Here is a 13,916-nt window from a genome sequence, read left to right as displayed (position 1 = left end):
CTTGCAACAAAACTAGGAAAACTGCTTACAGTGTGGGAATATTTGAAAGGGCTGTAGCAGGAGCAGAAAAATACTGCTGTGCAAACAAAATCCAATGTGTGGTTCCTGGGATCCAAGCCATTGTGTTGTGGCATTTTCTCTATTTTATTTTGTTTCTTCTCATTGGGAAAATATTATTACATATCAGGCACAGAGCTGGAGGTTATACAAACACAGACTTAATTTTAAAAAGAAAGAGATATGTATATGGAGGGTGTTTGATTTCTTTTTAATGATCAAATGCAGTGAAGAACATATAGAGACAAAAACACACACAGAAGAAAGCTCCTTCTTCCACTGTTCTCTGTCTTTAAAACCATGCATTATTCAAGTAAGTTACGTGATACCAATAGCACACTAACCATCCATACCCACTTCAACAGCAGTGTATAAAGTGATTTCAGCTTCCTTGAAGGTACTTTGGTTTATCCTAAAGACATGCCCAGCTAAACATCTGTTGCATTTCCATTGAACCGAACTTCTAACTCTCTAGATATGTAGGTAAACTTGAAGAGTCTGGCCTTGCTGCTCCAGCATGGATTTGTGCAGGAAGAGCATGGCACAGACAGAATCTCCCTCAACAGGAGTGATGGAGAACTCTCCTTCCCTTGATGCATAAGCTGAATGAATTTATTTGTAGATTTTATTTGCAATATTATCTACCACTCCAAGCAGATTCTGGAGCACATTGCAATCCAGTGGCACAGGGTTTTTCCTGAAGGGATAAGAACTCGATTGTCTGGGGGTCCCGAGGGTAAGCAAACAGCTGGATTGTCCAGTGTGGAACACAGAAAGATCCCCTACTTAAGGAGGTACTGCACCTGTCCTCATACAGAAAGAAAATGGATTGTGGGGACTGAATATCAAAAAAGAAAGGAAGAACAATTGCTCACTGGATCAAGTGAAAAGACGAGCAGTCAGTTGATTAGCAGAAGGTAGAAGCAGCTGAAAATGTGGCTGGTTCCCCAAGAAATGCTTGGCAGGCAGAGATTTCTTTACAGAGGCTTGTTCCTTCCACGTTCACCCCATTGCCTTTCAGGAAGAACAATCTGAGCCCATCTGCATCCTTTCTGTGCAGTAGGGTTTGATTCCCCGATGGCTCAAATGACTGACGGTCTCACGGTTCCTTTTTGCCGGAACTCCAGAAATATTTATGTTGATAACTTCACGGGTGTGAGCTGTATATGGCTGCTATATCTACCACATTTTCAAACTGTCTTTTTCCCAAGGAACCTCAGGTGGTAAATGTGGATAAATAGGCCAGTGTGATAAAGTAGGAGGACTTGCTCAAGGTGGTCCAGAAGTTCCATAGCCAATTTGCCCTGGTTTTCCATATCCAAACCTTAATGGCTTAGCCACACAGATACGCTGCCTCAAAGCAAGTTAGTGTGTTGATAAGAACAGACATGCCATCTTGGTTGGTATGTGCTGCTGTGCTCAAATGTAAATGTTCCACGAGGCCCTAATCTATATGGCTAGTTTGGCCCTAAAGGCCAGTTCACATTTGTGCTAGCTTATAGGTTATACCTGGAATGTTATACGTGGCATGTAGGGAGTGAGTCTTGGCTCATGTTTCCTTTCCTACCACGTATGGAACATCCACTTGTATAGGGAAATGCACATAAATGTGTATGCTACACGCCACTTGGTATTAAACGTTCAGAGCAAAATTGCTATATGTAGATCATAGCTTTTTTTTGTTTTGTTTTTCTTTACACAAATGTTACTGTGCAGGCTTGGAGGCTGAGTTTAGAATTAGTGAGGCTCTGGCTGAAATCCTATGGTTTGTCATTCAGTATGAACCAGACCAAGATTCAGAAAGACAGAAAAAATAAAAGATGCACTGCACTGGAATAATGAGGAAGGTAGAAAGGATAGCAGGAAAAAGAGCAATCAGATATTGACATTAAATAATATCGGTACCATGGTTATGTTTAAAACATTTGCATTTATCTACATGGTAAGCAACTCCGATGAATGCACAGCAAAATATTTTCACAGTGCAGAACAAAAGTGATTTATGTGAAACAGAATAATAATTTTACACTATATACTAGACACTAATATACAACTTGCTTTTTCCGGAGCAGCTCAACTGTCTTTAACTAGGCTGATCTCAGGAAATAGATGCTATGCCATGTTAGTGGAAGTCCACTAGCACAGCAAGACTTTCTCCCTCTCTCCTCCTTTCTGCAGCCATCCACACGTTCCAAATATCTGCTTTGGAGGGTCTCCTGGCCCTTTACAGCAAACTTGGAGATTATGAGTGGGAGCTATCAAGGAAGAAGAGTCCTCTTTCATTCCACTGATGGAACATCTTCCATCTTCAGAATGACAGTACTGAATACAACTCACAGAGTGCAATTTTCAGGCCATGATCCAAAGCTTGCTTATTTAAAAGGGAGTATTTGAATTTATTTATTTATAAAATTTTTATACTGTCCATCAGCCAAAAAGACGCTCTGGACTGTCCACATCATTAATGCCATTTCTCTCTACCAATCCAGCTAAATTAAGCTGTGATGATACCCTCTTAAAACAAATTACTCATGCCTTTATTTCTAGCACATTCACTGCGACTTTGTCACTCATGGTTAAATTCAACTGGGTTTGTCCCATTCGGTTTAGGATCAGGCCATTAATGTTTTGTAAGAATTTAAACATTCCATCTATTTCAGTGTATTTCTATATAACAGTGTATATAATAGCATTCAAGATACTTACTATAGCTACTGTTCTAATAATCCCTCAATCATGTAGCAAACAACTAGGTGTTATGGTAATGTTAAGGCCCTGTACTTTTTCTTTTTACTGTAGTCCTTCTTTGGTTCTTATTGCTCGTAATGCATTTAACTTTGGGAGGGTATTGATCCCACACCTCTCCATATGCTTGAGTAACTGGACCTTAAAAACATGTGAAGACAGAGTTTGTTGTCACTGAAAGCATTATCAAGCACCGACACAACATTGCTCTTGGGGGAATGGATATTGTTCTCCAGGTTTTTCCAACCTGATGCTCCCAGATGTGTTGGATTACAACTGTCATCATCCCTAAGTGGCAGGGCCACTTGCCATAGTATGTATGGATGATGGGAGCTGTGGTCTGACACATCTAGGAGACGCCAAGTTGTGGAAGGCTGGTATCTGGAAACAAACAAATTAGCACAGTGAATTCCAATTTAACAATCCAATTAAATTGAATTGTTGATTCGATTTAACAAATTAGCACAGTGAATTCCTGGTATCTGCACACTGGTGGCAACATGCTGATTCATCCGTATTATTTTACAAGAAGCCCAGTTTTAAAAAGAGGAAACTCTATATCCTTGTAGCAGTAGATTATAGAAACATATAGAATTTGTTCTTTTTCAGCTTAAAAACTTTTTTTTTGATGTAGAAGAGTCTTTCACTGAAATGCTTTACATTTCCAAAATTCCAGTGGACTGATTAAATTATAAGCAGATGCTTAAGTAAATATTCTATTGCAAGCCACATGCATGGGAGGCTGTTTTGTGGGTAGTGCTATTTGAATAAAAAAATCAAACTTCAGTGTGAGTCAATTGGTTGATTGATGGGGAAATGTTTTACAGTCAAGAGCCCTATTGCGGGCACAGAAGCACGATTACATCCCTAGATCGTTTAAAAGGCTGCATGCAAACTTGGTCACCTATCAAAAAATCTTCAACAGTGAGCCCATAGGACTCAACTCATCTGCACACACGCATATCAGCTTTTTAACAATAGTGGGTAAATAAAAACATGTTGGAGAGCACCGTAAAGCACCAGGGAGGCACACGTAATGTCTGGGATGCTCATGCACAGAACTAATGCTGGATTTTTGTCAAAACTTGGCTCACTGCCAGTTACAGTAGGGAAACCATCTCTCTTTCAAATGGCATCAATGGCATTTAAATGGATTGCTAGATTAACCCATCTGGAGGCAGCTCAGCACTGGTCTGTGGCACATCACACTTCCCTGCTACTACAAGCAGCAATAAAAGAGAGGACTGCATCACTTCTGCTTGGAGTGCAGCTCTGTTTGCCTGCCTGCCTGCCTGCCTGCCTGCCTGCCTGCCTGCCTGTCTATCTATCTATCTGGGTATACACATCTTAGCAAATATGTATATATGTGTGCACCCCCATGTACCAAGCCAGCATCATGTGGTTCCCTTGGTGCTTGAAAGGTTGTGCAACTGGCTTAAAGCAAAAATGATCATGTTCTTTTCAGAGTGCCCCTTGTACTCCATGGCCACCAAGTTAAACATCTACAGGAAGTCTTGTGTAAACAGTCCCAACTTAAGCATAAATATGAATGGATTAGAGAGCAACTGTATGTTCTCTGGACAGTGTTCCAAGAATCATAGGATTCTTTGTAGTCTCCTTGCCAAGGTTCTAGGCACTGCTGCAACCTCAGAAGGGGGAATCCAGGCCCTCTCACTGCCCTTCCTCTCACAGCTTCTCCCAGCTGTAGACCAACCACAGTTTCTCATGGCATCCAACCTAAAAGAAATGCCTTCCAGGAGGAAGCTAGAATCCTCACGAAATGATGGCTTCACCCCAGCTTGTTCTTTTCAACCATAGTTTAAGAAAAGCACAAGCCCCTGAATTCGGACATCACAAAAGTTGTGGTTTAAAACAGGAAGTGGAAATGTCCAGCCTTCTTTTTGTGAGTATGAAAAGAGGGAAGGGGAGGGAAGATCAGAAGTCTTCTGCATGTATCAGAAAATCATGATTTCTGTTATGTCTGAACCAGGCAGGTATCTTTCTGACATTATATGTTCTATTATTTGAAGCTGGCCTTCTCTACACAATTCCATGCATTAGGTACACAGGAAACTCCCATGTATGAAATCAAACCATTGGCTCACCTGGTTGACTCCCATCTATATTGGCTGGCAGCAGCTTTCTGGGGTTTCAAGAAAGAGCCTTCTCCTGCTATACCTGGAGATGTCACGGAACTGAACCTGGAATGCAGCAGGGCTGGGAACCACTACCTGGTGCCTAAGAAGCTAACTTGTACTGTGTCAGAGAGCTTGGTACACTGACTAACAGCAGCTCTCCAGGTTTCCAGAGGCTCTCCAGGTGTTCATGGACATGCCGAAGACTGGACCTTGTATCTTCTCCGTGCAGAGCATGTTCACTGCCACTGAGTTATTTCTTCTCTATAATTATCCTCATGAGAAGCAGATGCTACCCAAATTACACAGTGTTAAATGCAAAGATTTGGGAGGATTGACTGGGTTCAGACAACATGATAATCCACACTCTGAAGTGTGGTAGTTGTTGAAGCAAAGGTCATCCTATTATCTGAACCAGGCTGAGATAACAAAACGTGGTAAACAACCCAGAGTTCATAACCCAGTAGCAAACCATGAGTTCCCTTCATGGGTTGTTAGTGCTTAACAAGGCATGACTTGTTACCACAGCTATGTTAGCACTATAATCCATGTATCAACAACACCCCATGGTTTATCAATCCACACTCCACCTAAATTGAACACCTGAATGAGGGTTATCACGCGAGCCACTGGCTCTCTCAAATTCCATACTATATTTGATACATACTGAGGGTTCTATCCCAGGTAACTGTGTGCATAACGCAAAATAACAATATATCCGGCGTCTGGAATTCAGGCGTAGTGAGGTACCTACTTTGAATGTTTAAATTGTGAAAGTAAGAAGGGAACTAACTGATTCCATTCCTTCACCCATTTTGGAAAGATTCAAGATTGAGTTTGCAGACATAGCAAAGAGTGTCCCCAAGGCAGTTATTTGAAGATACTTCCTATTCAGTTCAATACAGCAAACTTCCATGCAAGGTTGCATGGGAGGACAGCCCTGGAGGTGTGCCCTGAGAAAGGCCAACAGTTTTGAAAATATTGCTTCGTATCAAAAGAGCTATGTAGGCAATCTGTTCTCAGCCTTGTGAGTTTTGCTCTTATTTTCTTTGATCATTCCCACCCCATCAGTATCACAACATGCTTTTAAAACACCCAACCCCCCCCCCCCCATTTCAAAAGTAGTTTGCCTGTCCAGGTGGAATGGTTGTTTGAAAAACAAGATCCTTTAAAAGCACAGAACTATTTGCATGCATTTTTTGATCCTGGCCAGAAAAGAAGGATAATTGCCTCCCTGTGCTATCCATTTCTATCTTTGATTTGTCATTTCTTTTCATTTTTTCTTTGTTTGTAGTGTTAGACATTCTCTGCTGATCAAAAACAAAACTTTGCGACTACCTAGATTACTCAGAGGAAGTGTTTTACAGTCATATTTCTGTGGATTGTCTGAGGACAGATCATTTTAGAACTGTGAAACTTTTCTTTTGGTAGAATTCCTCATTTCTCCATTTTCTTCCTTAATGGTCTGTTGAAAAATCCAGCCTGCATGGAGAAAAAGATATATATATATTTCAGCCTGGAGATTCTATAGGCACATGTACAGCCTCAAACAAAATGTTGCTGTATGGCCTCTTCTGTTTAGGGTCCCGGTGAGCCAACCCTGCTCGCCTTGGAGGATTTCTCATGCCATTTCTGATTTTCCACTGCAATCCCAACTATTCATCAGTATTCCATTGCCACTGTGCATGCTTAGTCCTTATTGGGCAGTTTCTGATTTCCCACCCACAGCTTAGGATTTTTTTTTTTACCCTAAATGTTCCCCCCCCCCGCCCCATTCTGAAACAATTAGGCCTGCTGATAGTTCCCTCTTGTGTGTGAAGGGTGCTATTTTGGCTACATAAAGCTCTACAGTCAAGGTTTTACATTAGTAGGTAGGATCTGCTCCTATTTAAATTAATTTTCTAATCTCAGAGCTGGAGAAAATGCACAATCAGAGAGAGTAAAGAAGCCAAAGTGGGCTTCTTTCTCTTATTAAATGTGCCACAAAGAGGTCATGGAATTTACATAATCACCATTGCCACTGTGGCTTATTGACTTAAATATCTTTCAGCATGCCTTTGTATTAGATTTGGGCCATCAATATTTGATTACGATCATGCATACATAGTATATCTTCCCTTTGTCTGTCTTTGACCCCTTTAGCTTGGCAAGGCTGCCCTCCTGTGGTCAAATGCTTAATATCACCCACATGTTAACGACGCTGGAAGTCTTCAGGACGATTTTATGCACTGGACTGATTTGCACGTTATGGTAAGCCACTGGGAGAATAAGCCACAGTGGCCTGGCTGCTCACCAAACAATACGTGTTACTCTGACAATCACTATCTATGGCAAACTGTTTCAAAGAAAGTTTTCTCAAAATGCAGCAGAGGCATCCAAGCTTCTCTGGAAATCAGATATGTTTCCTTATATTTATAACAACTGAAACTGAATCGCCTAAGCCAGAGATGGAGAATGCTCCAGATGAGCTCCAGATGAGCTCCAGATTACATCTTCCCTGATGGTTGGCAGTATGTCAGCTGGGACTTGTCCCTCCACTTCTGGTAGACCATCATAAACGGTTTTTGTTTGTTTTTTAAATCTATAGACACACTGCCCCAATATTTTGAAATGGGGATATTTGCTGCCTTAAAATGAATGTTGTATTCATTCCATACTTCATTATATAAAACCGATGTGTAATTTTGACTTCTTAGCTTGCCTGGAAGATAGTACATTGCTCTTTAAGCATGATAACCCAGATTCAGGCTGGACATCAGGAAAATCTTCCTCACTGTCAGAGCAATGCAACTGTGGAACCAACTGCCTGGAGAGGTGGTGGGCTCTCCCACACTAGAGACATTCAAGAAGAAACTGGGCAGCCATCTGAGTAGGATGGTGTAACATGGTGTCCTGCAACAGCAGGGGGTTGGACTTGATGGCCTTCATGGCCCCCTTCCAACTCTACTATTCTATGACTCTAGGATCATCACTAATGTATTATTGTTATTTATTATACTGTTTATTATTGTACATGGCATTTATATGTCATTTCCCCCCTCTTATGAAGAACGCAAGGTGGCTTCCACAGCTGCATTTTATTCTTGGAAGCAGCATGTGAGGTAAGAGTGAGAAAGGGTGACCGGCCCAAAGTCATCCCGTGATCTTTATGGCCAGCTGGGGACTTGAGCCTATATCTGCCAGAACCTCATATTAGACATAAATACTTTAAAAAACCCTCTAGGGAGGTGACCATCTGAAATAGTAACAAAGATAACAATATTACTGGCTGCAATTTATGCAAATCATACAGAGACTCAAAGCTGCCTTTGTAAGTATGATAATTGAGCAATCAGATTTTTCTTTATTGCATATCTGCCAGTCTTGAATCTCACTGATGTCTTAAGACTTCTAGTTTGCATTGGAAGAAAAAACAAAAACATAAATTTTAATTTTTCTGAATACCACAATTCTGAAAATCTCAATGTGGGACAAAGAAAGCAAATATCATACCTTCCACAATGCACATATAAGTAGTGTAAGGATCAAAAGTCCAGCAAAAACACTCAGCAAAATAACCCATAATGGTACACGACCAGGAGGATACTCTCTTGAAATGTTAATAGTGGTCTGAAAATTAGGAAAAAGGCACTGTCACAATTTCTTTAAACTAATAATAGTAATCACAACAAAGAATTTAATTACCTGCAGTTACTCTGCCTTAACTTTTAGACTTAGAAGACAACAAAGTTCTCAGCTCAAGCTTTAACTTTGGCTTCATTTGTAAAGCTTCTGAACAACAAAAATCTCCTTTTCATCCTGCAGCAGGGGAAGATACGCTTCCACGCCTCCATTTGTTTTTATTTATTTTTCTATTTATAAGCCACCAACTAGTTCAAAAGACTATTTGAATAAAGACTAAATGGTTCAAAAGACAGCTAAAAGGATGGATCTAACAATGCCTACTAGACAACTCTAGATACTATCTCCAGGAGAAGAAGTAGCTAACTGTGAATACCAGTCACTGGGGAACATCCTGAGGAGAATTTATTGCCCTTATCTCGCTTGTGGGCTTCTTGGAGACACCTGGGCTGGCAACAGTATGCTGGACGTAACTGATCTCTTTCCTGCAGGCTGTTCTAATGTTTGGAGTTTTCAACCACAAGAAGCTGTCCAAAGCTGGCTTCATTCCTGCTTCTGTTCCCCAGACAGGGGACAGTGAAGCACTCCTGGCCGGCGCTTGCAGAAGCTACTGCTGAATAAGCATGTTTAAGATTTCAGCCCAAGATCCATTTTCCTGGCTTCACTGGTTAGAGAATGGAGCTTTGTATATGTAAAAGAGTCAAGAGAGACTCACCTCTACTCTTTCATTTTCTTTCTTCAAAATCAATAGCGAGTTTTCACTTTTCAGTAATGCCCTTATGGTGAGCTCTGCACTGTAAATTCTTGCCTAGAATGAAAAGAAAGTGATACTGTTTATATCCTATCTGAAGAACTTTCAAAATCCAAACAAAATATGATGTCCTCTTGAAAGGAAACATCCATCTATAGCATCAAAGTGAGCTTGCTCACTGTTAAGAGTAATTTGCTCCTATGTTTCTTTATTAATCCTGAAAGGGGAAGTCAATAGCCTGGTGGCTCATTTGGTATAGATCTCTGGCTGGCTGGCTGGCATGTCATCCCACCTGCCAGAACTTGACCCAGATGGACAAAAAGAACGATGCCAAGTCACCAGCAGGGCTGGCACCAAAGACAGACATGGTTCTGCACAGCAGGTGTCCGTTGACCAGAGCCTGCTCTTCACCAGTGCAAGTCATTGGTTCCCCTGCCCTTGGTCTGGTCCGGTCCAGACAAGAGTGGTGGTGGTGGGGAGAAGGCAAGGCAGTAGAGGGCACACTGTCTGGTCGCTCACGGGCACTGACTGACCAGCAAGCAAGGCAGGAGCAATGCTGGGAAAGAGGATGGGAAGTGAACGCAGCTGGTGCGAGTGAGAAGACAGATTCACTACAGAAAGGGGCCATGGAAGGTGACTTCCTCAGGCCCTCAAAAACCTTGCATTGGCTCTGGGCAGGCTTCTGGAAACTGGCCCCTGAGACAGAAGGGGCACCCACTGTTCCACAGTACGTGCTGCATTCAGGAATACCCAGCATTCAGCAGAGGGGGCAGAAAGGTGCTGTCCAGATGTTTCAACTTCAGAATTCACAGCCAGCAGGGCCAACAGTCAGGATCACTAGGAGTTTCAGTCCAAGACATCTGAAGATCCACTTTCTGCCCACTCCTGTCCAAGGGGAACCCTTAAGATCAAGCTGTACTCCCATTTCCCAATGCTTTCACTTCCTTTGTGGGATTTCCTCAGCATCATTGCTGGGCCAAGGAACAAAACTGCCTGCAAACCCAAGCTGAACCACTGCTAGAAGGCTGAAGGTCCATCTCACAGCACAGAGCCTTCCTATTTCTAAACCTGCATTATTCAGACTTCAGTTTCTGCTGCTGCACTTCACTCACTCGTGATAGTGCTTGCTTTGACACAAGGGGGTGGATGCAGGGAGCAGTGTGACCCCTCCTTTATCGCCTCACATCCTAATGAGCCCCACTTTGGCATTTGGTTCCTAAAGCATGAACATGGGGATACATGCTCTGCCTTCCTCCTGAGGAAGCTTTGAACTGAAACTGCAACTGTTGTTGGCTAAGAGACGTTCTGGTGTTCCATGGGAACATAGCAGATTCCCAACCATACACAGCCCCACAGCCCCATTATGGCGCCTCCATCAACACAGGGAGGTTGGTCTCCTCTCTTCCCTTGGAATCCCAGACCCCTGCATAGGTCTAAGCTGAATCTGAAGGCAGAGCTCAGTGCTGCTTGAGATTTATTGGCTAAGGGATCCACGTGTTGTTGTTTTTAATGAACGTGACAGTGACATAATTGTTTGTCAGACCCCTGAATGAAGAAAGTGATGCATCACTTACCTTTATAAAGGTAGGCTTCCAGAGTCGGAGTGAAATGTTCATCTGAGTGATATTGGATGGAGCCACAGTACAATTAATGGATGCACAATCATATGAATCACAATTCTGTTTGGAGGAACATTGCCAGATATTAATATTGTAATGTAATGTAATATAATGTAACTGTCCAGATCTACAGCTATTATGACAACCATCTCATTCAGCTCACTGAAATAAATATCACATTTCCTGATAGTAAAATGAGGAATAACAATGACTTTCATCCATCATTCAAAGTGATCCATCACAAATGACAATCCATTATTTGCCTTATAATTTATAGGCATGTTTATAGCTAAGAAAGGTCCCAAAGCAGCATATGACCTCCACTGATAAAAATGCAATCTTAAAGTGACTGTTTCTGCTACCCTAAAGATTAATGGATTACTACAGCATACGCTTTCATAGACTACAGACTATATGAACTGGGAGGTGTTATCACCTATGGGTTTAACATAAATATAGTTCTGTCTGGATCCAACACATGCAAAAAACATACATGTACAGCCATGTACTGAGAGAGGGAGAGGGAGAGGGAGAGAGAGGGGGAGAGGTAAACAGTGGGCTCCAAGGCATGGTCTAAGGCATAGACTGCTGCGGCTATGCTTGAATATTCAAACCTTCAATATTCTTGTTATCTCATCTGAACCCAGTGAAGGTGGGTTTTTGGCATAGTTAACAGATCACCTATCAACCTTAAAACTGCTCATCAATTCTGGGTGGTTGTTAACCACACGAACAACTTCCCTTTGTTGGTTTGGATGACACAGCAAGTTCTGAATAATCAAAAGTCAGCTGGCAAGTGTCAACAGAGACCACAATTCATTGTGGCTTAAATAAGCCACAGGTGGGCGCAGCAACCATGCAAACCCAGACTTTAACTGTTGTCTCTTTTCTTTATATCCATGTACATACCAGCTCACTGAAGATAACACTGCATGTATCTGGTTGAGCCTGGAGGCCTATTCACAATTACCTGGGCATCAATACAATTGAACTCAATGGTGCTTAGTTTTGAATAGATATGCGTTGGAGTACACTGGGGCCCAAGAAAGTTTATGTTATAGACTGAAACTCTTGCTTGCTTTTGCTGCGGCATACTAGCAAAAGGTACTCCATTTGAAATTTAAACAGGCTACACAATTTTTTTTAAAAAGCCAAATAAAAATAAAATATTGAATATTAATACATACAAAGTTAATCAAGCTGAAACTATAGCAAAATGAGCCAAAATGCATAGTTTAAGATTTAATTTTGTCTGCACTAATTACACCAAAACAGAAGCATTCACATAATGAACATATCAGACTGTAAAGGCTTTGGTGGAACAGCCCTATGATCCTCAATGAGTTCTAGATTGCGACTAAAGCTTTATACTTCATCTAGAATAACTTAAATCAGCTTGCATGTTTGTGGAAATATAAATAAAACAAGTATTTCATGTTCTTCAGTATTTATTTCTATTGACTGTACTAGCTTCAAAATGCACAAGGTCTTCCAAAATTAAAACTGAAGTCCCAAAACCCGAACAGTTTTTATTTTATTTATTTATTTTTCAATTTATATCCTGCCTTTTTCCTACAAAGAGCTCAAGGCAGCTTACATCATTCTCCTCCTCCATCTTATCCGCACAACAACAACCCTGTGAGGTAGGTTGGGCTGAGAGTCTGTGACTGGCCCAAAGTCACCCAGTTGGCTCCATGGCCGCGCGGGGACTAGAACCCGGATCGCCTGAGTCCCAGTCCCATGCTCTTAACCACTACACCACACTGGCTCCATTCAAATAACAAATCTTAAAATTTCTCTCAGTGGGATGATTCAAGTTATACTTTAAGTATATACTTGTTTTTTTATCTCTTATTATGCATAGCATTCCAGTAAGGACTAAATAAATCTGATTGTAAATGCTTTTCTACATGAGGTTGTTAGCACTGTATCTGATTTGGGTTTCATTGCAGAACTGAGATCTGAGCTTTACTTTTTTTCTGCTATATAAGCTCTAGGTGGTGCTGTGGCTTTGGCAAAATATTGTAATCACATGGGTAGGAATATACATTTTCTTTTGCTTTCAGAAAAAATATTCAATTAAATATTCAATTCAATTAAATATTCAATATCCACTTTAAAAAATCCCAGGAAAAATGTTCCCAGTTTTCACGAAAATGTTCAAAAAATGCTGAAGGATCATGATGCTGTCTAAAAAGCCATAAATAAGTTGTGACTAAGGAATCATAAGCTTATAATAAGCCCCTTGTGTAGAGAAACTCTAGATTAAGGAGCTTCTGGTTGTTAAAGTAACCCAAATATGAACTTAATTAAGTCATGCCTTTTGACAGCATTTTCATACCAATATCCTGTTAAACCAATCCAAGCAAATAAAAATCGAGGCAGGCATACTATTTTTGGATCCTTTAGAGGCTCTCGTATTCTTGTCATCACAAATGGATGCCCAGCATCAATCTTCAGGGGGTCCTCGGGGTGGCTGGACTGGCACCAGACATTCTGAGAGAGACAAAAACTCCAGCATCTTACCAACAGTCCCAAACAATTGCAAGAGTGGGTTGGACCTCGAGTGCTCGAGTGCTCGTCTGTTGGAAGTGTGGCTCCATCCTGAGCGAAGTGCTGCTCACAACAATTACGCTGACAGATGCCTGGGGAGAGTGGGAGCTGTTTTCCACCGGTTTCCTTTGCATTCTGTGGCCACCAGGGCCACTTTCCTGGCTCTCCTGCAGGATCCCAGTGCTTTGGAGTAGGCTTTAGCTGGCACTGGGGCTGCAGGTGCAGGGGGCATTGATGGGAATCACTTCCACAACCATTCCTCCAATGGGATACCTTGCTGGTCAAAAGCTCTACAAGGACAGAAGCGACCCTTCTGTTCCTGGCAGGGAATGCTGGAACTGACAATCAGTGTAGCACCATAATACTGCACTGTGTATCCTATTAGTATCCTACTATGTATAGTAGGATCAAGGATCAGAGAAAATAGAAGGCATT

The 13,916-nt window shown here is 41.6% G+C and overlaps 1 protein-coding gene across 2 annotated transcripts in view; it reads right to left on the bottom strand.

Moving 5' to 3' along the window:
* Positions 1–247: 247 nt before the first annotated feature.
* The window catches only part of ITGA1 (integrin subunit alpha 1), an 88,646-nt gene continuing 74,977 nt past the window's right edge, over positions 248–13,916 (bottom strand). The window contains exons 26-30 of one of the 2 annotated variants that reach the window (XM_044445940.1): positions 13,320–13,424; positions 10,884–10,988; positions 9,274–9,366; positions 8,430–8,546; positions 248–6,419 (exon numbers count right to left, since the gene is read on the bottom strand). In XM_044445940.1, the coding sequence (XP_044301875.1) occupies positions 6,375–6,419; positions 8,430–8,546; positions 9,274–9,366; positions 10,884–10,988; positions 13,320–13,424 (465 nt within the window). In that variant the 3' untranslated portion in view covers positions 248–6,374. Of the gene's footprint in view, positions 6,420–8,429; positions 8,547–9,273; positions 9,367–10,883; positions 10,989–13,319; positions 13,425–13,454; positions 13,574–13,916 lie in introns of those variants that run through there. The other variant, XM_044445941.1, reaches the window with a different exon arrangement.

Source organism: Varanus komodoensis, unplaced genomic scaffold (genome assembly GCF_004798865.1).
Source record: "Varanus komodoensis strain SLA01 unplaced genomic scaffold, ASM479886v1 scaffold5, whole genome shotgun sequence".
In the NCBI taxonomy this organism is placed as follows: domain Eukaryota; kingdom Metazoa; phylum Chordata; class Lepidosauria; order Squamata; family Varanidae; genus Varanus; species Varanus komodoensis.
Note: the sequence above shows the minus strand (reverse complement) of the source record. Positions and strands in the feature narration are given on the sequence as shown.